At 48.2% G+C, this 24,844-nt stretch overlaps 1 protein-coding gene across 2 annotated transcripts in view; it reads left to right on the top strand.

Annotated features, from left to right (window-relative positions):
* The window catches only part of Tshz1 (teashirt zinc finger homeobox 1), a 72,941-nt gene extending 64,992 nt beyond the window's left edge, over positions 1-7,949 (top strand). For both annotated transcript variants that reach the window (XM_041640809.1, XM_041640810.1), the window contains exon 2: positions 3,850-7,949. In XM_041640809.1, coding sequence (XP_041496743.1) covers positions 3,850-7,055 — 3,206 coding nt within the window. In that variant the 3' untranslated portion in view covers positions 7,056-7,949. The remainder of the gene's footprint in view (positions 1-3,849) is intronic.
* Positions 7,950-24,844: the final 16,895 nt, after the last annotated feature.

The raw sequence follows: 24,844 nt of genomic DNA on the forward strand, positions 1-24,844 counted from the left end.
TTAGCTTGAGGAAACTCGCTCTGAAAAGTGTCCCACTTTGTTCTGGCCACACACCTTTGTTCTGACTTCCTCCATGACATTATATATATGTGCATATGTGTATGTGTACACATGTGCATATATGTAGGTGTATGTATATGCATGTGCTTGTTAAGGCTGGAAGTCAGCCTCAGGTGTCATTCCTCAGGATCTGCCACCTGATCAGGCTCCTTAGGTGACGCTCTCTGAGTGTCTCGTCCTCCCAGTGCAGGGATTCTAATGTGCCATTTACAGATGGGGGTCTGAGGATTGAACTCGAATCCAGACCCCCATACTTGTGCAGTGAGCGCTATACTAACGGGCTATGTACTAGAACATACATTTTGATGTTTGACTGTCATTTCCTTCAGTGAGTGAATTTCTGCTCCCCTGACTGTCACTCACTATTGACTAAATGTTCCGGGCAATGATGTTGTCCAGAAAGTACAGTTGCTTCATTTCACACCATCTTAGGCTGCATTCCCGAGACTGAAGGTTTTGGGTTAGATGGTGTCAAATGTCACACAGGGGTAATAGCCATGAGGCCTGTGGACCTTTGTGACCCCCAGGAGTATATGCAGGGCAGAAGACACAGCAGCCACCTTGAGACGGGGGTGTCTGCCAGGTAACGAGCTGAGTGGGACAGAGAGAAAGCCGGCCGTCAGGGGCCCAGCTTCCATGGTGCACTGCCCCTTCCTCATCCTGCCATGCTCAGGAAGCTGCATTGTCCCCCAGGACATAGCTCTGGGGGTCAGGTGTGGTACATCTCTTCGACATCCGCCTTCCAGGGAGCTGGCAGTGGCCATGGGTATCGGGTGGGGGGTAGAGGTTGGAGAATGGCCCCTAGTGTGGGCAGCCCTATGCGGTGTGCTTCGGTTCCCTGTCCTCAGGCCACTGTCTGTTGTGCTGGCATTGTGGGATTGTTCATGGTTTACGTGTCAGCTCAGTCTAGGAGCTCAGCGTGCAGACCTGGAGGAAGAAGAAGTTATGATCCCCGTGACTACACTTTGGCTTGGACAAGGGGGAAAGCACACATGAAGGATGGCATGAGAAGAGGCTGCCAATATCAGACATCCGTGGTCTGCATTTCTGCCCATACCTTTGTACCCTTTACCTTTTCCCCACCCAGGACAGCCCAGCCCAGCTTCCTATGAGGGAAGCAGGCCTTATGGGTCTCCACATGGTATACCAGAACTGGATATCTGAAACACTTAGCTCTTGTGGGCAAAATGGAAATGAGTGTGTGTGTGTGTGTGTCAGTGGTCACCTTAGGATGTGGCAAGCCCTCCATTTCCTAGAAGAGCTATAGAATTATTTGGGGCACAACCCAGGAGTTGATGCCCAGAGACGAAGCCCGAGACCTCCCACCCTTGTTCATGTCTCACATGTGACACAGCATTAGCAGAACTGTAACTGCTGTCTTGTTAATGAACTGCCACTCCACCCCAATGTGGAGGGACCCGGACCTGTGTGCTCTGACTGCAGAGGCTCAGTGTAGAGAGGTGTGCACAGGTGTTCTGCAGATTCAATGGTCTCACTGTGTGTGCATATGTGTGCACTTCTGTGTGTGGGGTGATCACATATACATGTACTTCCATATGCATGTTCATACATGTGAAGTAGTCACACATGGGTTCACATGTATGGTGGAATCATGTACATGCTATCCTATGTGTGCTTGTAGATATAGGTAACTGAATATGCTGTCAAGTGTGCACAGGAGTAATCAATCATGCATGCATGTGTTCTTGCATGTACAGGAATGATAGTGCTGTTCTATTGTTTATGTTTATTCTTGCACATATGGATGACTATGTCTGTACCCTCATGTGTGTGGTTGCATGCATAGGATGACCATGTATGCATTTGTAATGCATGTGTTCATACGGGTGGGGTGACTGCGCATGTACTGTCATATGCATGCTCATATATGTATGTGTGCGTGTAAAGTACATGCGCTATCATGAATGAGCTTACACATACTATGTGATTGTGCATACACCGCCATGTGTGTTTATTTATATAGGGGCAGTCATTCATTTACAGTGAATGCCTGGTTCCCTGCAGCCTGGAGCCTTTCCTTTTCAGGCGTGGAAGCTTCCCAGTGTTTCACCCACCCCTGGCATCCTCCCCTAGGGCACAGAGATATTCTTTGTCCCTCCTGTCACTCCTCTCTGAAAATGCTTGTGCTCTTTGCCACGTTCCCTTAGGATCTGGCTCTGATAATGTGATAATGAGTGATCATGTTTAATGAGACGCCCCTCTCGGGTCACGTCGGTGCATTTTAATAGGAGCTTGCCGGAGATACCTCAACCTCAAATCTACTTTTTCATGAAACACTTGGTCACCTAGCTTTTCTGTCAGAGAAAGGAAGGGCAGCGCGGGGGGGGGGGGGGGGGCGGGGTGCGGAGGGAGAGCACATTGCTCAAGTAAGTTTAGGAGGTGGTAAAAAGTATGTCAGTAGCAAAATATGTCACACATCAAAGCATTTAAAATGATCTTAAGAATCAAGGTTTTGCCTGGTACCTTATGTGTCCTTCAGCCTGAAGTCCTGCAGGCAGTTGTGGGCCCTTGGCAGCCATCGGGGCCTACACTGCTGCCTTTCATAATTAAAGATTATTACAGTAAGGTTTTCATAGCATCAGAGTCACTACTGAAACCGTTTTCCAAGGTGTAGTCCAGTGACATCCCGAACATTCTTGCCACTAGGCTGTGACTTTCATCTCCTAAGCCGACCTTTTCTCATCTTGCAAAACTGAAACTGCAGCCCTGAGACATCATGTTCCCATTGACCTCACCTCGCCCCAGTTCTGGCCCTGCCCCCCACCACTGTCTGTGTCTACGAACCTGACCGCAGTGCAGGCCTTGCTCGAGGGCACAGGGCAGTGTCTGTCCTTTGTCAGTAGCCAGTCTCCCTCTGTGCAGTCCTCAAGGCTCACCCATGTCTTCGCAGGGTCAGGGGTCAGTGTCTTCCTTCCTGGGACTAGATGGTGCTCCGTGGGCTGGATGACCACATCTGTCCATGTGATAAATGTTTGCCTTATTTCTTCCTTTGCTGTGTGTGTGACGCTGCTCTGGGTATTGGTGTGTGGCGGTGGCCTTGGTCACCCTGCGGCTGTCTTTCATAGGTAGCACTGTGTTTTGTCCCTAGCCACAGACTCACAATGTGATAAGCATTTGTTTTTTAGTGAAAACCATATTAATTTTACTGCTTGCCTTGAAGGAGAATTTTTATTTATGGAAACCATAGAATATTGCCTGGCAAATATATTGTCCGAAAGAGAGAGCTGGGCCCCTCCTGATTTCAACAAATTTGACTTATAGAAATCACAGAGGGCTTGCAAGTCACATGAGGATAGCATGTGGGAGGAGCCCCCCGGGTCACTGTGGGAGTCCTTGCTTGTCCTTAGCCTCTCAGCAGAACTGTCTTTAAGAAGGGGGTGCTAGTGTTGTTGGTGTTGCATGCCTGTAATGCTAGCAGGAGGTAGAAGCAAGAGGATCAGGAGTTCAAAGCCAGCTTGGGGTACTTGAGACCCCGCCTGGAAGGAAAGTGGGAGGGAGGGAGGGAGGGAACAGGAAGAAAGGAAGTTAGAGACAGCAGTGTGGAGGTTTGTGCTTCTGTGCTGCACTTGGTGGGGGATGGTCTCAGCGTGGCCTTACTCCTGCCCTGCTGCTGTCCAGTGGGCAGGCACATGGAGCTGACGTTGAGGTGGCCTTGTAGTCTGAGAGCCTGGCTGAAAAACATCTTTTTAAAGACACCTAACTGCTGGGGAGGCTGCGTCCTTGAGGATGATTTACTCCTTCTGACTGCGCTTCATTTTTCTCTCCTAGCTTATGTTCCCGAGGAAGAACTGAAGGCAGCCGAAATAGATGAGGAACACGTGGAGGATGGTGGGCTGTCTCTGGACATTCAGGAGAGCGAATTCGTGTGCAGCGAGGAGACAGAGATCAAAGAGGCCCAGAGCTACCAGAATTCCCCAGTCAGCACTGCCACCAATCACGATGCTGGTTATGGCTCGCCCTTCAGCGAGAACAGTGACCAGCTGGCCCATTTCAAAAGCTCCTCCTCCAGAGAGGAGAAGGAGGAGCCACAGTGTCCAGAGAGTGTCTCCTACCCCCAGGACAGCTTGGCACAAATCAAAGCCGTGTATGCGAACTTATTCTCAGAGTCCTGCTGGTCTAGCCTAGCTTTGGATTTAAAGAAGTCCGGTTCGACCACCAGCAATAACGATGCCAGCCAGAAGGAGAGCTCCACCCCTACCCCTACACCCCCCACCAGTACCGCCAGCACCGCCAGTACCACAGCCACCACGGCCATTACCAGCTGCAGCACCAGCACCAGCCACAGCAGCACCACCAGTAACAACAGCAGCTCCGGGTATGACTGGCACCAAGCCGCCCTGGCCAAGACGCTGCAGCAGACCTCCTCCTACGGGCTGCTGCCCGAGCCCAGCCTGTTCAGCACGGTGCAGCTCTACCGGCAGAATAACAAGCTGTACGGCTCGGTGTTCACAGGGGCCAGCAAGTTCAGGTGCAAGGACTGCAGTGCAGCCTACGACACCTTGGTGGAACTGACGGTGCACATGAACGAGACGGGCCACTACCGAGACGACAACAGGGACAAGGACTCGGAGAAGACCAAGCGGTGGTCCAAGCCCAGGAAGCGCTCGCTGATGGAGATGGAGGGGAAGGAGGACGCGCAGAAGGTGCTGAAGTGCATGTACTGCGGACACTCCTTTGAGTCCCTGCAGGACCTCAGCGTCCACATGATCAAAACAAAGCATTACCAGAAAGTGCCTCTGAAAGAGCCCGTGCCCGCCATCACCAAACTGGTCCCGTCCACCAAGAAGCGAGCGCTCCAGGACCTGGCATCCCCTTGCTCCCCGGAGCCCACAGGCATGGCCGCTGAGGTTGCACTGAGTGAGTCATCCAAGGACCAGAAAACAGCCAACCCATACGTCACACCCAATAACCGTTATGGCTACCAGAATGGTGCTAGCTACACGTGGCAGTTTGAGGCTCGCAAAGCCCAGATACTCAAGTGCATGGAGTGTGGCAGCTCCCATGACACCTTGCAGCAGCTCACGGCCCACATGATGGTCACTGGCCACTTCTTAAAGGTGACAACGTCTGCCTCCAAGAAAGGAAAACAGCTGGTGCTGGACCCTGTGGTAGAAGAGAAGATCCAGTCCATCCCCCTACCCCCGACCACTCACACCAGGCTGCCTGCCTCCGGCATCAAGAAACAGCCAGAGTCCCCTGCAGGCTCTGTAGCCTCAGAAGAAAAGAAGGAGCCAGAGAAGGAGAAAGAGAAAGCTCCTCCAGCCGCTGGGGATGCAGAGAGGAAGATCAAGGAGGAGACTGAAGACACCACAGAGAAGTTTGAACCCACCACCCTCTATCAGTACTTGCGTGAGGAAGACCTGGATGATAGCCCCAAGGGGGGTGTAGATATCCTAAAGTCACTTGAGAACACTGTGTCCACAGCTATCAGTAAAGCCCAGAATGGTGCACCTTCGTGGGGCGGCTATCCCAGCATCCACGCAGCCTACCAGCTGCCCGGCACAGTGAAGCCGCTGCCGTCAGCTGTGCAGAGCGTGCAGATACAACCGTCTTACGCCAGCAGTGTGAAGTCACTGTCCTCCACAGAGCACAATGCCCTCCTGCCCTCCCCGGGGAGCCTCACGCCCCCACCCCTTAAGAGCAACGTGTCAGCCATGGAGGAGTTAGTGGAGAAGGTCACAGGCAAGGTCAGCGTGAAGAAGGAGGAGAGGCCTGCGGAGAAGGAGAAGGCCTCCCCTATCAAGGCTGCCTCCCCTGTGGCAAAGGAGAATAAAGATCTTCCCAAGACAGAGGAGACTGGAAGCAAGCCACAGAAGAAGGGCTCAGATGCAGAAACTGGGAAAGCCAAAAAGGAGGGTTCCTTGGATGCTCACACCCCGAATGGTACAGAGCCTCTCAAAGCGAAAGTCACCAACGGCTGCAGCAACCTGGGTATCATCACGGACCACTCGCCGGAACCGTCCTTCATCAACCCCCTGAGCGCTCTGCAGTCCATTATGAATACTCACCTGGGGAAGGTGTCCAAGCCTGTGAGCCCCTCTCTGGACCCGCTGGCCATGCTCTACAAGATCAGCAACAGCATGCTGGACAAGCCCGTCTACCCCACCACCCCTGCCAAGCAGGCCGACGCCATCGACCGCTACTACTATGAGAACAGTGACCAGCCCATCGACCTGACCAAGTCCAAGAACAAGCCCCTGGTCTCCGGCGTGGCCGACGCTGTGTCCTCGCCTCTGCGGGAGAGCGCCCTCATGGATATCTCAGACATGGTGAAGAACCTCACGGGCCGTCTGACTCCCAAGTCCTCCACGCCCTCCACGGTGTCGGAGAAGTCCGATGCGGACGGCAGCAGCTTTGAGGAGGCCCTGGACGAGCTGTCGCCTGTCCACAAGAGGAAGGGGCGCCAGTCCAACTGGAACCCGCAGCACCTGCTCATCCTCCAGGCCCAGTTCGCCTCCAGCCTTCGAGAGACAGCAGAAGGCAAGTACATCATGTCAGACCTGGGTCCTCAGGAGCGGGTGCACATCTCCAAGTTCACAGGCCTCTCCATGACGACCATCAGTCACTGGCTGGCCAATGTCAAGTACCAGCTGCGGAGGACAGGGGGAACGAAGTTCCTTAAGAACCTCGACACAGGGCATCCTGTTTTCTTTTGTAACGATTGTGCCTCTCAGTTCAGAACTGCCTCCACCTACATCAGCCACCTGGAGACGCACCTGGGCTTCAGCTTGAAGGACCTCTCCAAGCTGCCGCTCAGTCAGATCCAAGAGCAGCAGAGCGTCTCCAAAGTGCTCGCCAACAAGACTCTGGGCCCACTGGGGTCAGCCGAGGAAGACCTGGGCTCCACATTCCAATGCAAGCTCTGCAACCGAACTTTCGCGAGCAAACACGCAGTAAAACTGCACCTTAGCAAGACGCACGGCAAGTCGCCAGAGGACCACCTGATCTACGTGACCGAGCTGGAGAAGCAATAGTGTCCAGGTATGCGAGAGACTGCGGAACGTTGCACTACCGCCTCATCGTGCTGCACTAGGCCTGGCCTGAGCCGCTGAAATCAGTCTTTCCCTTTGTTGATGAACTGCCTACATCTGGACTTGGGTTTTCTTACACATATTTTGTAGTTATATTTATATGCTCTTTGTCTGATCTGTGCATGTTATTTTCTTTTTTTTTTCTTCCGTGAGTCAAAGTCTGACCTTTATTTTTGGCACCCGTTCTTGCTGTTAAGCTATCTTTTGTAGGAAATAGTGGGGCACGCTCGGAGACATTGTTTCGCGGTAAAGAAAGATACAAACAAGCAGCGATAAAGAGACATCCTAAAATTACGAAGTTGCCATGACAATAAAGGTCACAGGACCTGGTAGTGTCAAGTTTAACCCTTTGAGGACTTTATCTCTGTGCCTTTCACTCAAAATTAAAAAAAAAAAATTAAAAAAAGAAAGAAAAAAGGGGGAAAAGGCGCTTAAAGGCTTCTCATTCAGATCAAAAGCTGTGTCAGACACAAAACTTATTTAATAATTAAAAAATGAGCTTTTATATGCAAGACTGGTTTGTGAAGAGACATGCATGCAGCGGTTGGAGACAGGGAGCTGTCTGGGACTCACGGGGTTAGGAAGCCACACTCTACATGTTCCAAACAAAGACAACGTATACCCCAGTTGCCACTATGCCCAAACCCTCTGGATGCTAAAAAATGCCACTTTTGGCAAAAAAAAGTATGCAAGCTTATTATTTAAAAAATGTGTAAAAATGCTATTTCTTCTTTTTTTCTGTAAAATATTGCAGTTTATAGTTATTTACAAATGTAAGCTTTGGTATCGGCTGACCTTTCTATAGCGTGATGCATTGGTAAATGAAAAAAAAACACAGAAAAAAAAACCAAAAAAAATGGGGCAAATGTTGGATCCTTTCCTTGTAACTCGCCAGAGTCAGCTTACACACGCCTGTATGTTACACATCATGTCATTTTAATCTCTCCAACTTTCTTTGTACCTTCTGGCTGGATGCTTTCTCTTTTAACTTTTTATATTGTCATTTTATATTAAATTTCTGTGTATATAATGTAAAACCACAATTTTTGGATAAAATTTAGTTCCTGCAGCTTGATTTAAATAGAGAAATTTTACTGGCACCTGCGTCTTCTCAGATGCATGTACTCAGAGGAACTATCAGACAAAAATAAATAAATAAAACCAGAGCAAGCAATGCACTATTAATTATACATTTTGATGTCCCGTCATTAATATTGTACAGTCCATTTTGGTTCACACAATTAAACCCACTGTTTTCTCAAATGTAAAATAAACCCACACGCAGTTCTTGATTTACAGATTGTCATGTCGTCATTATGTTCCCTTTGAGATGTTTCTCCATCCACAAGAGGTGTGGCATATGCAATCAACCAACAAAAATTTTACTCAGACACATTCCATGATTTGTGTGCAGACATACTTCAGTCAGATGAGAAGTACTGAATGTTTAAAAGTGATAATAACATCGGAACCTGCAGTGGTGGTCAAGGATTCCCAGAGTCCAGTCCTTCAGCGATGGCCACTTGGTCCCTGGACGACTGTGGTGATTTTTTTTGACAATTCTTTCATACTGTTAGAAGCTGTCATGAGCCTCTTGTGTGCTTGGGCTTCGTGGCCCGGCAGTAGGCGAGGCCTCAGTGCAGCTCAGGCCCTGCGGATCTCACGATGAATTTTGCTGCAAAGAATAAAAAACTGGTTTGTGAGCTTTGAAAACTGCCTTTTGATTATTATTGCCTGGCTGTTTTTCCATTCAGTCACGGAGGAGAGACTTGCTCTTGTCGTCTCTTAGGCACCGGACGGCTCTACCCAGAATGCCCAGCACTGGTCCTGAGATGTCCTGACTCTACGCCTAGATTCCTGAAGTTGTTGTCCTGGCCCATTTTCAGCAACCAAGGACACTGAGACCTCCGGTCTCTTCCTTCAGAACACTTAGTAACATGTAGTTGGCCTTTGTTTTGATCTTTACCATTTGCTTAAATTTTCATAGAATTATATCCCATGAAAGGCAAGAACCCACGCTATGTTCAGAGGTGTCTAAGCCGTCATGGTGTTTTGATGACTCCCTGACTGGCTCCAAGATGCAAGCCTCCATCTCTTTCTGCTAATGGCACGGGGTGGCCTGGCCAGTCATGTGTGCACAGGGATGCTTTCTGAGTTCTTCTGCCCTTTTCCGTTGCTAAATAGCCTTGTCCTTTAGAGCTTCAGCTATTAGACACATGAGTTCCATGCCTGGAGGGGTGACAGAGCGGGAGAGCCATCAAGCCTTTGGCATGGTACTTGCATACCCGTGTTTGGATGGTAGATCCGCAGACATTTCACCCTCGCAGTGAGAACCGTAAAGCCGCAGTGCAACGGAAGAGGGCAGTTCTGAGGAAGAAGCCCAGGAGCACAGTCCTATGGCCTCAAGGTCACTTACGGCTTGAGTTCTGATCACCAAGGGACAGATACAAATTTCCCGATTTCTTAATGTCTTTTTCTTTGTAAATGCCTCCGCTTGTTGGCATATTATCCTCATTCCAGTTCCCCAGTTGGTGGGTGGAGGCAATCTCAACACCATGAAGACGGTGACCCCAGGTGACATTGCTGAGTGCTTCTCCAGCGCCAGACCTAGTGTTGCAGTGTGAACTCATTCTTTCCGCACAGCTCTGGACCAGGTCCCTTCCTGCCCAGTTTGCAGACCTGGATCCCCATCATAGCAATGGGCAGGTGTTTATCCTCGTCACATGGCTTGTCATGGACAGAAGTTGGACTTGGAGCCCCTGAATTGTGGTATCCAAAGGACAGACCAAGGGTGAAAAACTCATGCAAGGCCAAGGAAGTGTTTTGTTTGTTTGTCATCAGGGTGTTAAGATAGAGCATTGCCCTAGAAAATGGAGAGATGACTTGCCTGGGTTGGTAGGCAGCTACCAGAGCAGTGACAGTGAATTGACAGCTGAGCATCCTTCCAGTCACCTCCAGCTGTGGCTGCAGCAGGTCACAAGCTTCAGTGACTTTATCCTCTGCTGGATCTGGGAAATATCAGAATGATATTTATACCTGGACCTGTGCAGCCAGCGCCCAGTGACACAGACACTCAACTTGGACAGACAGAAACAGAGATAGAGGGCCCGGGTGAGAGCTCAGCTGATAGAGCGTTTGCTATTAGCAGAGTACTTGAGTTGGCTCCTCAGCGCCAGGTGAGCCAAGTCAGGTACGGTGAGCACACCCTTCTATCCCAGAGCAGGAGAGGAGGGAAGGCAGGTAGATCCTCAGCTCACCAGCCACCCATCCTAGCCTGCTTGATGATTTCCAGCCCAGTGAGAGATCCTGTCTTAACAAACAAGTGGATTGTGCAGGAAGAACAGGAGCCAAGGTTGTCCTCTGACCTTCACGCATGCACGCGCGCGCACACACACACACACACACACACACACACACACATGAACATACACATAGACACAAAGAGACCAGACTAACCTCAGGGAAAAGTCAAATGCTTGCTGTTCTTTCACTGCACTGGGGCAAATATCCACCACTTATATTTCCTGCCTGGCTACTGGCCAATCAGTTCCAGAATACATATTTATGTAAACCATGAGATCTTCCTCGTTTTTCCTCCTGGTCCCTCAGTCCTGAGTAAAGTGGTTGGGGCCGGGGAGGGGGAGAAAGTTACCTGTGTCCTTAGGATGTGCAAAGAGGTAGGGAAGAAGGCCAATGGATGCTCCCTTAGTTCAGCATTCTTGTTAGATCAGCCTAGCAGTTGTGCGTATACAAAAGCAACCATGGCTCGCATCGTCTCTGAAACATGACTATGAGCTTTAATAACTAATTAAACACTTTCCCCCTTCACATGCAGGGTTTTAAAAGCTTGAGCTGTTTAACTGAATGTGGGTTGCTGAGTTGGTGGGATAAAGTCTGTGAACTAACACTAGACAATAGTTTATGTTAGAAAGACTAGCATTTAGGTAGTGCACAGAAGAAGGAATGTTTAAACACTTTGAGATGTATGAAGAGATACATAAACAGAAGTTTCTGTCCCATCTTTGCTCAGTGCAGCATTCTCATCTTGCTTCCTCTGCATCTGGGTGATGACTGCAGACGGAGCCTTTCCTCTTCCCAGAATCCTCCTAGTCTGGTGGCCCCACTTATACTTCCTGCCTGGCTATTGGCCAACCAGCATTTTATTAAGCCAATACAAGTGAAAATCTTTATCACGTATAGAAGCATTATTCTACAGCATTTCCCCCCTTTTTCTCTTCAAAACAATCTTCTTTGTTTAGCTTTTTTTCCCCCTCTGACCATTATTCTTAACAACTTGCAACCAACACACTAAACAAAGGCAAACATCATAATCCATTTTTTTTTGGGAATGTGGGTGTAAGTTTTACTCTCATTCTGAGGTTTTCTGGAGGCAGGAATACCATTTTCAGACTGAGGTCGAGGTAAGGGTCACTGGCTGGCTGTTTTGCTTTTCTGGTCCTCAAGTTGAACTCCAATATCTGTCTCTGAGAGTTTATTAAGTGTGCTTCAGATGGGTAAAGTGCTTTTTGCACAAATAATGACGGCCAGAGTTGCACATCTCTAGAACCCATGTAAAAAGGCCAGATGTGGTAGCAATTCACGCATAAGCTCAGCACTGGGAGGCAGACACAGAAGGATCCCAGGGGCTCACTGTCCAGCCAGCCTCAACAGTCGATTCCAGGCCAACAAGAGACTACGTCCAAAAGGAGATGGATGGGATTTCTAAGGATGACTTCCCAGGTTGGCCTCTGGCCTCAGGCATATATACACATACACATGAACATGAACACACACATACACACAGCTTATGGCTTTCCATTTCGGTGATTGATAATCTTTAAAAGCTGTTTATCTGGGCACTGTCATACACATCTGAAATCCAGCATTTAGGAAGCAAAGCAGATAGATCTCTGAGTCAGACCAGCCTGGTCTACAGAGCAAATTCCAGGCTAGCCAGGGCTACATGCTGAGACTCTATCTCAATTTAAAAAAAAAAGTAAGCTGTTGATATGGACAAATGCATATCTTAGCTAGTTTCAAAATCTTAGAAACATACAAATAATGATTTCAGTACTTTTTATTGAGTTACAATGTTTCTGTTATGTGTTGTAATTTCATAGGAGACAGCAGATTTTACTGAAATCTAATTATTAAACTATACGTTTAAGATTTCTCATTTCTGGAAGAATGAAAGTTTTTTCGAAGAGAACTTGAGCTCTTACTGAACTTTGGTGACAAGGATTAAAGTGACAAGCTCATCCCAGAAAATCTGAACAACAAAATAAGGATATAAGAATCAGTGTTTACAGTTTAGAGACAGTCACTGCTAATATTTTAGTGCAAGTATCTCCCCGCTCCCATGTTATAAAAAATGGGGGTCACACTGAAGTCTTATTGGGGGGTACTTGAACACAATCAATACCTAACAGTTAAAAATGTTAAAAAGTAACCCTTTGGTTCATTTATAGATTTTCACTACTTTTCTCAATATTTTTGTAAATAGTTTTTATCACTTCCTTAAAACCAAGGATTTGGAAGCGGAATTTCTCCCATGGTGTAGTGACATACGTGACCAGCACACCCACAGACAGGCTTGTGGAGATGCCCCCCAAAGACAGCCCAAACCTGCCCTGCTTTGCTCTTTACACAGGAGAGGATTTTTTATTTTTAAGTTTTGGATATATTTGATAATTGTCTAATATTTTAATTATAGTGCTTGCATTATTTGTTGCCTATTGAAGGCATTAAAGGAAATGATGCTTTGGAACAAGCATGACTTTCACGTGGATTGTGATTTTATTTAAATGCAGGCAGTTGGGATATATACTTTATAGACACTCCAATAATGAGGAGAAAAGGCGTCCCTAAGACCTCTGGCTCTCCTGCGGCCTGAGGGCTAGCTCAGTCTGTCCTGCAATAGCTCATTTTTTGTCAGGGTGCTTATCTAGTTCCCCAAGCCCTGGGCTCCCTCACCAGCACCGCGGAAGGCAGGAGGATCGGAAGTTTAAGGCCATCCTCAGTTACACAATGAGGTTGGGGATAGCCTGGACTAGAGGATATATTGTCTTAAAAAATAGCAGCAAAAACAATAATTAACAGACAAAGCAAAGCAAAAACATTCCTAGGCTGGGCTTGGCGATGCAGGCTTGTAATCCCAGCTTTTGAGGAAATTGAGGCAGGATGACAGTTTTCAGACTTTGTGTGCTATGGTGTGAGCTCAAGGCTAGACTGGGCAACTCAGTGAAATCTGATCTGAAAGTAAACATATAAAAAGTGAATTTGGAGTTTAGTCCACCCAAGCAAATGGCGGACCCTGGGTTTAGTCCCTTGTCCTAAAATACAAACAGTCCATCCTGAACAACTCCAAGTCAGTCATGAGTGCACCTTTGAACCCCTTCCAATTAGCCCAGCCTGCTCATAGGTAGCAACATTTATAATACTATGATTTACATGAATAATTAACCTTTAATGTTAGCAAAACAAAAAATCTCAGAATCAAGTAGTAAACAGAGACAGACCACCTAGGGATGGCTCTATCAAGTGAAGTTCTTTTATGACTGTTGGTTGACAAGGGTCTCCCTGCAAAAGCTTGTTGGTTATTGTCCCCCAGAGCTGAGTTACTTCCGGAGTTGCAGCTCATGGGCCCTGCTGAAGCCAACCTTCTGTGACCCAGGTAGTTGATGAATGGGCACAGAAAGCCACCGCAAGGTGAGGAGGACATGGAGGTTATTCAGTTACAGTCAGCAGGTTCTTATGGATGCTTCACCATGAGCAGGGATGTTTCTGAGAACAACTCTGCAGACACAGACTTTCCCCAGTCAGTGGTCCCAGCAGGGCTGACTGGAGCGGACAATGATGGGTCTCAGGTCTGTTTCTTGGAATGAACAGTAGAGGCAGTGGGTCCATACATCTAACCCCATGGAGTCCCTCACGGTTAAACGGAAGCTTATAAAAACTAGGAGCTTTCAGGCTAAGAGGATGCCAGGATTGAAGATGGATTTAAAGGTATATTAAAGTACAAAAACTTGTTTGACCAAAAAGTCCATTAGCGTCAAGGGACTGGGGGCAGGTGTATTGGGAGCAGCAGTTTCTAAACAGATAAACAGCAAGGATACCCGGCTCTGCATAAATAGACCCATCAATCAAATTCTAGTGATTCCCATCAGCTGGCTTTCCCGGGGGATGTCACAGAGCACCTCTCAGTCCCGAGGCGAAAACCCCTTTCTCCCGTCAGGAAATTTTCTCTTTAATACATCTTAATTCATCTTTTTTTTTTTTTAAGACTGGGTTTTCAACTTTTCACTGACTGGAAGTCAAGAATTTCCTTTTCTCTTTACCATACACCATAATAGGTCGTGGAAAACTTGGGCTCCAGCACAGCACAACTGAAGGGGAATTTTAAATCTTTTATAACCAGGATAGTTTGAAATGATGCAGTGAGTTCTCCATGTATGTGTGTGTGTTTGTGCACTGGCGCATTAATGTGTGCATATGTTGCGTGCGCGCGTGTGTGTGTGTGTGTGTGCACGCACGCGCGCGTGTGTGCTCACCCTTGTGGAAGCTGGAGGTCAATGTCAACTGACTTCCTCCACTCTTTAGTTTTCTGGAGAGAGGGCATCTTACTGAACGTGGAGTTCATCCCCTGGGCTGGGCTGGCTTACCCATTAGCTCCAGGGATCTGCATGGCTCTGCTTCTCAGTGCCAGGGTAACAGTTGGGTACCACTGCAGGTCCTAGGCATCTGAACTCAGGTGCTTTTGCTTGCACGGCAAGCACGTTACTGTCTTGGCCATCTCCCCAGTGTGCTGAGGGACAGCTCTCTTTATATGTATCATACTATTCTTCCCAATTTATACCAATTAATTATTGATCAATCATTAACATCAACCTTTGGCTTTTAAATATTAAAATAATGGATGTTAGAATTCTTCGTTATGTTCTAATGTGTTCACTTGAGAGAATAGTGTCCCAGATCCCCAAATCTTATTTGTAAAACACTTCCAACTTAGACCTAGTTTTCACTTTCAAAGCAGTGGAGTGTCCTCTTGGATTTTTTCTATACCTGCTCCATGAGAGCCATGGAGTTCATAGGTCATCAGTATAAATTTGAATTTGCAGGATACAGAAATGCGTTCAAGGAGCTTTTACTGAAAAGAACGATGAGCCTTTGTGCCATGGATCGGTGAGGAGTGACTACCTCTCAAACTTGGCATCTGGGTGTATTGCCTAGAGACTCATTCTTTGTTTCTGTGACCCCTTTACCAATGGTTAGAAACTGCCAGCATTAAAATTTGAAGTAATTTGTGAGAAGAACTCAGACTGAAAGGACTATGCTCACACACAGTTTGAGGGTTGTGGAAAATAATCCTTTAAAAAATGAGGACAATGAAAATGGTAGTTATTTGCATAGACATAGCATTCCTAAGCATCATATGGATATTCCCCTTGAGTTCTGGGTAGATGGTTGAAACCTGGCAATCAATGACATCTTATTTGTTGTCATAGAAGCATTGTGATACCCTCCTAAGAAAATCCTTCCAACAAAACAAAGAAGGCTGGCAGAGGCGCAGTTTCACAGCTCTACCCTGCTCAGAGGAAAGCCATAGATTTATAAAAAGAGGAACCAGGTGACTGCTTGCTTTTCTTAAACTGTGTTTCAGTAAAATCATCACCTCCCGGGTCGTGAGTTCCTCTCACCTGCTTTCTTTCAGCAGCTGCTCTGGAAAAGAGGAGCCCACTTGGGACAGGAAGTCGGCTGCCTCGGAGCTGGTTTGGAAGTCCTCCATTTGCCAATGGTTTCCTTGCTAGGAGAATGATCTAATTGCATTGTTTTGACATGAATAGATGCATGAACTTTTTTTAAAAAATCTTTTTTGGTGTGAAATTGGCAGTGAGCTTGCTTGATGCAATTCCGGCAAGTAGTAGAGGGTTGTGTGCATCTCTCCGTGGCTCTCTTCAAGGTGCAATTGGTTTCTCCTAAGCTTACTGCAACAAAGACAGAATAAACACATTTATCCTGGTGCATTAAGAGCTTTTTTACAAGGCCCCACTCTCTAGGGCGCTTTGGATTGGGGAAGCACTTCTGATTTCTGGGGGTGGGGGCCGGACACAAGGGGAAGGTGCTGTATAGAGTAAGTGCTCCCTCAGTTACAGCCCCTCTGGGCCAAGTGTCTCCTGCCCCCATGGTCAAACCTTGTGGCAGGAAGAGAGACACTGACTTTGTGTGTCAGCAGAAAGAGTGGAAGGAGGGAAGGAAGACCAGGGCAGCTGGATAGATAGACGAGTCGGGTAGCCTGGAGAACTCTGCATTGAGGCTGGCTTCACCATGACCATTGTTAGTCTTAAAGTTCATGGTGGCATCTACCGCCTGCAGTGGGATGGAGGAAAGACCAGACAAATGGTCACTAAGGACAGAGAAGGAAACTGAAACTGGGATCAGGCCGCTGATTCCATGAAGGAGCCGGTGGAAGCAGGCGGAGCAGGTATGCACCCTGGGGCTCGGAGAAGGTTTGTGACCGTGAGGTGATGCGTGCCTGGTGGGCAGGACTGAAGAGATGTAGCACAGACAGACGGAAACTCAACCAAACCATCGCAAGGGTCCGGACCCGACAGCAGCACATCTTCTTGGTTCATGAGTTGGTAAAGAAAACATCGGCAGAGGGGATTGGAACATGGCCTGTCTAGGGTTAAAGATCTTTAAGCTTTAGAGAGAATGTATAAAAGAAAACTCTTTCTGAAATAATTTATGGAAATGCCGTGCTCCCTTTGAAGGCTCCATGTCACTGCGTGGCACTACGCAATGTTCTCTTTCTTCACCTGTCAGGCAAAGACCACCTCGAAGAGCCTCACTGCTGATTACTAGTTAATTGTCATTAATAAGTGACAACTGACATTATGGGGGCTTAATGCAGAGAGAACAGAAAAGAGCCGCAGATATTCTAATGAGCTGACTCCTACGTGCCCTCTATTGTTGTCGAAAATGAGGAGCTGTCGTCATTGTGCAGGAGATGGGCTTCGACTGCTCTGGGAAAGATTCTCTTTAGTTTCTTTATGCATAGATAATTCCTGGTTCTCTCTCTCTCTCTCTCTCTCTCTCTCTCTCTCTCTCTCTCTCTCCTGCCCTCCTCTCCTTCAACACACACATGCACACCTTTCCAGCCTTTCCTCTAAGCAAGCTTTAAAAAGAAAGAATTAAACCAATTTAAGAACAGCTAAAGGTATTCTGGACAAGAGAGCAGTGTGCTCCAAACTGTGTTTATATATATATATATGGAGAGAGAGAGAGAGAGAGAGAGAGAGAGAGAGGGAGAGAGAGAGAGAGAGAGAGAGAGAGAGAGAGAGAGAGAACAGATGGGCAAGAGGCGCTGCTGCTCAACAGCGCCATGTTCATTGACTGAGATGGAAACAGGGGTGGGGAGATCCTCAGTGGAGAACTGAAGGGTGGAAGGCAGGAGAAAGGAGGGACTAGCACATAGATCCAACAGTCAGGGCTGGAACACCAGACAGTCGGGCGCCGAAGGTCACAGGTGGAGCACCGATGGTTACAGCCAGAGCACTGAACGTCAGGCTGGAGCACCGACGGTCACAGCTGGAGCACCGATGGTTACAGCTGGAGCACTGACGGTCACAGCTGGAGCACCGATGGTTACAGCCAGAGCACCGAATGTCAGGCTGGAGCTCTGATGGTCACAGCTGGAGCACCGATGGTTACAGCCAGAGCACCGAATGTCAGGCTGGAGCACTGACGGTCACAGCTGGAGCACCGATGGTTACAGCTGGAGCACCGATGGTCAAAGCTGGAGCACCGATGGTTACAGCCAGAGCACCGAACGTCAGGCTGGAGCACTGACGGTCACAGCTGGAGCACCGATGGTTACAGCCAGAGCACCGAATGTCAGGCTGGAGCACTGACGGTCACAGCTGGAGCACCAAAGATGATCAGGAACATATGAACACATCACAGCCAGTCTTGTAAGATGAGTGCTACTCTTCCCAGCCTTTGAGCACACAATGAGAGCAATGAAAGTCCCCGCAGATTCTTCCAGAATAGAAGCCAGGAATGAGGAGAACTGACTCAAGAGACATTAGACTCTGGGCCTTGTCAATTGTCATCCATTTTTTAGTCAACTTTATTCATACAAAATTGGCCTGTTAAAATTCTTAATCATGAGAGCATCCTGAGTGCTGACTCCAAGAGCTCCCAGTCCGCACGCATGTGTATGTGTGTGTGTGTGTGTACACGTGTGTGTGGGGGCACATGTGTGTGTACACGTGTGTGTGTGTGTGGGCACATGTGTGTGGGGGCACACGTGTGTGTGCACGTGTGTGTGTGGGCACATGTGTGGGGGGTACACGTGTGTGGGGGGCACACGTGTGTGTGTACATGTGGGGGGGCACACGTGTGTGTGTACACGTGGGGGGCACACGTGTGGGGGGGCACACGTGTGTGTGTACACGTGGGGGGCACACGTGGGGGGGCACACGTGTGGGGGGCACACGTGTGTGTGTGTGTGTGTGTGTATGAGAGGAGAAATGGGGAAATAGGTCAATATGAAAAATGCCTGCCGTGCCAATGTGAGGACCCACATAAAACCTAGTGAGACAGTGTGCACTGTGATCCCAGTGCTGGGAAGGTTGGGGGGCAAGAGTCCTGTGGTTTGCATTGCAGCCTAATGAGAGGGTTCCTGATCCCGGGGAGAGACTCTGTCTCAAAAAAAACAAAAACAAACCAAAGTATCCAGCCGATGAGGAACAACATCAGTGCTTTAACTGTGTCTCCATATGCACACACGTACACACACCTACACACTCACACACCTACACACAAACGTGCGTCTCATATACACATCTGCATACAGCATATACACAGATGACAAGGATATGCTAAGTAACCCGACCGGTCACTCTACAGAACACTGCATTGTACCACTAAATATGTACACTGATTATTTGTCAATTAAAAGTAAGAGGAAACAAAAGGGAAAATCTGGCGGAGCATGCGCTGACAGGAGGCTCTCCTGGATCCCGCTGTGTGAGGAGAGGGCGGGTGTCAGGGTGCAGTTACACTTGCTATCAGCTCTAATTCTAAACAGGAGCACTGTATCCGGGAGGAGGCTCCGGCTGACACCAACAGGAGAGAGATGTGTTGTTTTTCAAGTGCCAACACCTCCTAACAACAATTTTTCGTGCTATCAGATCATTTCACACCCCGCCATCCCACCTTCTCGCCAGTCCTACCGCACACATGCAGTTTCGAGCTGGGATCTGCCGCCTGCACTGGGAAAGGGAAAGGTCCCTGCTTCGGATTCAGGTGCAGGCGTCCCTGTGTGCTCCGTGTCCCCTCCCCCTCTGTTTCTTGTTCTTCGGTGGTGGATTTGGAAGACCAGCAGCCTTGGGGGCCAACTTCCTCCACTTTCAGAATCATCCCTGGCTTCCTGATGAGCCGGATAGGCCAGCAAGTGATAGTCCAGGATGACCCTTTCTTCTTACAGATCACTGAAGGGGAGCCAGCTCAGTCTGCCCACACAGTCTGTCCACAGCTAAGAAGTGTGCTGCGGCGTGTACAATGTTTAGTCCCATCGGACGTCGCTGCGGTTTGAACGAGAAACGTTGCCCATGGGCTCATGTGTTTAGTCCTATTGGAGGCCGCTGTGGTTTGAACTGGAAACGTTGCCCACGGGCTCATGTGTTTAAACACCCGGCCCCTATTGGCGGAGCTGTTTGCGGGAGGTTATGGAACTTTTAGGAGGTTGGTGCAATCTTGCTGGAGAGCCTGGGAGACTGTAGATAAGCCAGCTGCACTTCCTGCCTGCCCTCCACTTCTGATGCGGATTGCCCAAATTTGAGCTCCTCCCTTCAGTGTAGAGGGTGAAGCTAGTCGGTGGAAGAGCTGGCTTCCAGCGGAGAAGACCATATACTCTAATCTGCCGTGGTATGGCCAGAGGAACCTGAGCAGAACTGGGAAATGGGGGGCCTATTCCGCAAATGCTTTGGTTTCTTCCTTTTGGGTGTCTTGGTGATGCTCAGCTTCTGGTCCTGAAAGGCCTTCTTCATGCCCATGTCACTGTAGTGTGACCCCGCTTGGTCCTTATTTTTCATTTTTAAAATGTATGGCTTGTGCCCATGTCTGATGTGCAAGTCTCCCCCACCCGTGTGTGTGTGTGTGTGTGTATTGTTCCCGTAGTGGGTGCAGGTGCATGCGTGCCACACTGGGCACCTGGAGGTTAGAGGTCAGCGTCCAGGTGCCAGTCCTCAGTGCTCCTCATTGCCTGCAGCAGGGTCTGCTCACACCCTGTCAGCCAGGCTAGCTGACTCTCCAGCTTTGACTCTCCCTCCCATCTTCCCACTGGGGTGCACAGTGACTGCAGACCCACCCCACTGCACTCAGGGTTTGGCGGGTTCCGAGCATCGGAATTCAGGTCTCCAGACTCAGGCCAAGCACTTTCACCTGCTGAGTGATCGCCCAAGCCCTCCAGCCTTTCTCTTCACAGTTGTCTGCAGTTGGGTGTTCCGACTGTTTGACTCATTTTTAATCTTGGCGTGTCTCCTATTTTGATGGTCATCACTCTTTCTTTTGTCCACCACCTGTTGCCAAGGTCTGTTCATGAAAAAAATTCCCATGTAATTTTTATTCTTTAATCAACACGAGTATAGATTTAGTTCGTTTCAAAACAAGCTTCACTATAATTTTCCCACACTCTACAGCATCGCAACTTTGGACCTCGCATCGCTTCTTGCTGGTAGAGGAGGGCAGCATCTTGTTTCTTTCTCTGGCCTTTTTGTCTTCTGTGCATTTTGCTTTGCACTATGGTGTAACCAATTACCACAACCTTAGTGGCTCTCAAGCTCACTCGGGCTCTGGGTTCTTTTCTGAATTCTGGCTGTTGGCCGAAACCAGTTGCTCATGTTTCACACAGACTCACCCAGGCTGCTGATTCTCTCACCGTGTCTCCTCCTGCTGCTGCTGCTGGGTCTCAGGTCTCAGGTTCCACACAGCTTTCTTCAGGAAGCCGCCTAATTTTCCTGCCTCACCTGCCTCTTGTTCTGAGCATCTGAAACAACACTCATGGTGCTGTGGGACATGAGTTTTGCTTCTCTTCTTCTTCCTCCCCGTTCTGCTTCTCCTTTCTGACCCATTGCCTACATGTGCATGGGTAGGGAATTACGTGCTTGAGTGAGGGCTATGCTCCGGTACCACTGACGTGTGTGTCCTCAGTAAGAGACGCTGTCTCAAAAGACAAAGTGGACTGCATCTGAAGAATGATAGCTGACACCTAGCTTGACCTCATGCCTTCACACACATGCATTTGCATACAAGAACGCATGTACTCTCTCTGTCTCTCTGTCTCTCTCTCTCTTTCTCTCTCTCACACACACACAGCAATGCATGCATGTATGTCCACATGCAGGTAGATAAGCTGCTGCTAAACACCCACCGTGAGCTACTTGCAATGCCAGGGCTTTAGAGTGTACCAGCTACAGTTGCTTCTTCCACGTTGGTAATTGTTGGTTCGCCAAACACTTCTAATTATAATATAACTATACTCCAGTTAAACAAATGAAAGATTGCTGAATTGTTAGCAATCAGGGAATCCCGTGAATAGTCTGATAAAATCATCTCCCTGATGGGGTGTGTCCCTGGTGACGGCCTCAACAACACATGTGGTACACATTAACCTGCGGCTTGGAAGCCCGTGTGGCTAAGTCAGAACTCGTCATCCGGGCTCTCCTGGCACCATGTGTGCTGATGGGCCAGGGTAAGTGATTGTTCCACATGTCCCCGAAATGTCACATCCAAGGCTGACCCGCCCCAGGACCTGTGTGCTGCACCATCTAGGGGACCCAAGCAGAAGGTGTTCTATGTTCAATGTTATTATTTCTGCCAGTGAGGAGGGGAATGCTAAGGGTTCCTTTGTGAAGACACTGATTTTTGTCAAGATATTTTAAAAGTGTTCATTTGAGGAGAGATTGAAGTGGGACCAGGAAAGGAGGCAGCACGCAGGGAGGGCTGCGGGAGTGTTTCAAAGCCGATGCTTCCTTTTCCTCTGCTCTTGGCTGGTGTTTTGATTAGTTTGTCCCTTAGGCTATCATTAGCGTCTTTTAGGGGAAAGTAGTCAGTCCATAAATATGAAAATAAGCCCATAATTGACCCTTGGACTGAATTTGTTTCCATTAGGTTTTGCTGTTGAAAGAGGCGACTGTTGGAGAGAGACAAGCTTGTGAAATGAGCGGACAGTGGGGTGCCTGGAGCAGCTGATGACAGAGACACCATGAAGGGACTATGCTCGGGAAGAGGAGCTCAGGAGAGGAGACGTTGCTTCCAGCTGGAGGCATAATCGGATACAAGTCAAAGGAGCCCGCCTCGTGTCCTTAACAGTAACTAATTGGACGGCTGTGGCAGAGCGGCCACACAAGCCCATCACTGACTTCTACCTGTGTCCGGAGGATCCCGCCTGGATGTACCTGGAGAAGGTCAGTACAGCAGCGAAGTTGTTAGGTGGGAGACGCAAGCTGATAATAACGCAGGAGGACGGAGGGCGGACAGCAGAGGGTACAGGTGTACACCCGCCCAGCTTGCATGCTTTCCTGGAGACTGCTGCGATGAGATCCAGTTCTCTTCTCCCTGTGACACCTGTGTGGGAACCGCTGGGTGGGGTGCGGCACTCCAGTTGTGGCTTTGGTTCTGGATCTGCTTCAGAGTCCCTCTACCCATAGTTTGCTTGTCCTCTCTTTAAATTTGCTCTCCTGCTTCTGTCTGGAGAGAACACGTGGCCTCGCGGCTGTGGGTGTAGCTGCTTTAGCATGATGTCGCGGTAGTGGGAGTGCGCCCAAGGAAGTAAAGGCACGATTGGTTCAGAGCACTGCGGGTAGGAAGGCTGGTATCTGAAGTTCATGCCCTTCCCATGTAGATGTATGGTGGGCTTGGAATCCGTGGAGAGGCCCACTGGTGAATGAACCCCTCAGGAATCTTGTAGGGCCTCAGGGACGCTCGGCTACAGAGACCAGCTAGAGTTCCTCCCCAGAGGCTGTCATCCTCAGAAAGGGGATCTCTGCTCAGCTGCTATCAGGGATACTGCATGCTGCTGAGGCTCTGTCATGGGAAAGCTGTCCCCTACCTGTTGAAGAGTCCAAGACCAAGGAGATGATGTCCTCTGGACAAGAGGGGTCTCTTTGTAGTCCTACCCGCCAACCCCCTCCCCTTGCTAATTTTTTTCTCTCAGCTCTTCAGAACTACCTTCATATGCAAATATTTTGTTCTCCTTCAAATCTGATGCCCCAAAGAATCTGGCTTGATGATACTTGAGGTCAGCTTTCACCCGGGAACACTAGTGATGTGAAATCCCATTAAGGCGGTGTTGGAAACTGTGTTCCCTAGACTTACGCCCAGGAGAGGGGACTGGCAATACATGTGCCAGGGTCTGTGCTTTAGGAATCACTAAGATAACAAGGCCTTCTGCATAACAGGCTTGACGATGCATGGTGACGAACTGTAGTATTTCGCTAAGGTTTTATTTGTTTTGTGGTAAGATTTTATATATATATTTTATATATAATCAACTGTTTTAGTTTCAATTCTGTTGCTATAACAAAATACAAGGAAAGGTAATTTAAGAGAGAAAGGGTTTATTTTAGTTCACAGTTTCAGGTTACTGTCCACCAGAGCAGGCTGGCCTAGGTGACTGGAACTCACAACATTGGGTGACGTCACATCACAGGAGCAGAGAGAAGTGAATGCTTGCTTGCTTGCTTGTACTCAGACTGGTTTCTGCCATTCCTAAGACTGTTCCATACCTCCCATGCCACCTAGGGAATGAAGTCACCCACAGTGGGCTGGGTCTTCCCACATCAGTTGGCTTGATTAAGACAAGCCATCCCCTAGAAGAGGGATACAGGTCAATCAAATGTGGACAATCCCTCATTGAGACTCCCTTCCCAGGTGACTGTAGTTAGGTTGTATCAAGCTGAAAATCAAAACTAAGCATTGCAATCACACACAATGTTTGGTCATTTTAAAGCGTGCTGTTCAGTGACATAAGTTTAGGGACAGTGCTATATCACCATTACCCCTATCCATTTCTGGAACCTTCTTGTCTTCCCAAACTGAAACGTCCTACCTACCAAATATTAACTCACACACTCATAGCTCCCTGTCAACTAGCACTCCACTTTTTGTACATGCTTTTGACTACTCTAGGGGATTTATATATTTTTATCTATAATGGAATGTTTATTTATTTATTGGCATATTGATTCTTTTGGGTTTGGCTTTTTTCATGTAGTAGTATATGATGAATTTTTCTCCTTTTCTATGACTAAATGATTGTCCACTGTATGTATGAGTGCGTGTATACATACATGTTCATATGTATTATGTTTACCTATCCATCAGTGAGAACGTGAACTGTTTCCATAGGTTGGGCATTGCAGATAAAGCTTCCATGAACATTGGTGTATAGGAGGCTATTTGAGTCCTGAATTCCGATTGCTTTGGATATGAACTCAGACTGGAACCTTTTGAGGTTCCATTGTGGCTATATGCTCTGTACAGTTCCGAGACTTTTGGTTTTGAATGGATGAGTTCATTGTTCATTAAGTTTACAGCAACTCAAAGTAGAAGAAAATGTAGACAGACAGACAACAAAACACCACCATGGCTCAGTGGTTAAGAGGACTTGTTCTTACAGAGGACCTGGATTTGGTTCCCAGCACCCACATTGTGCCTTATAATCATTT

Source organism: Microtus oregoni, unplaced genomic scaffold (assembly GCF_018167655.1).
Source record: "Microtus oregoni isolate MIOR12 unplaced genomic scaffold, Mior012 000065F_ref0000479, whole genome shotgun sequence".
NCBI lineage: Eukaryota > Metazoa > Chordata > Mammalia > Rodentia > Cricetidae > Microtus > Microtus oregoni.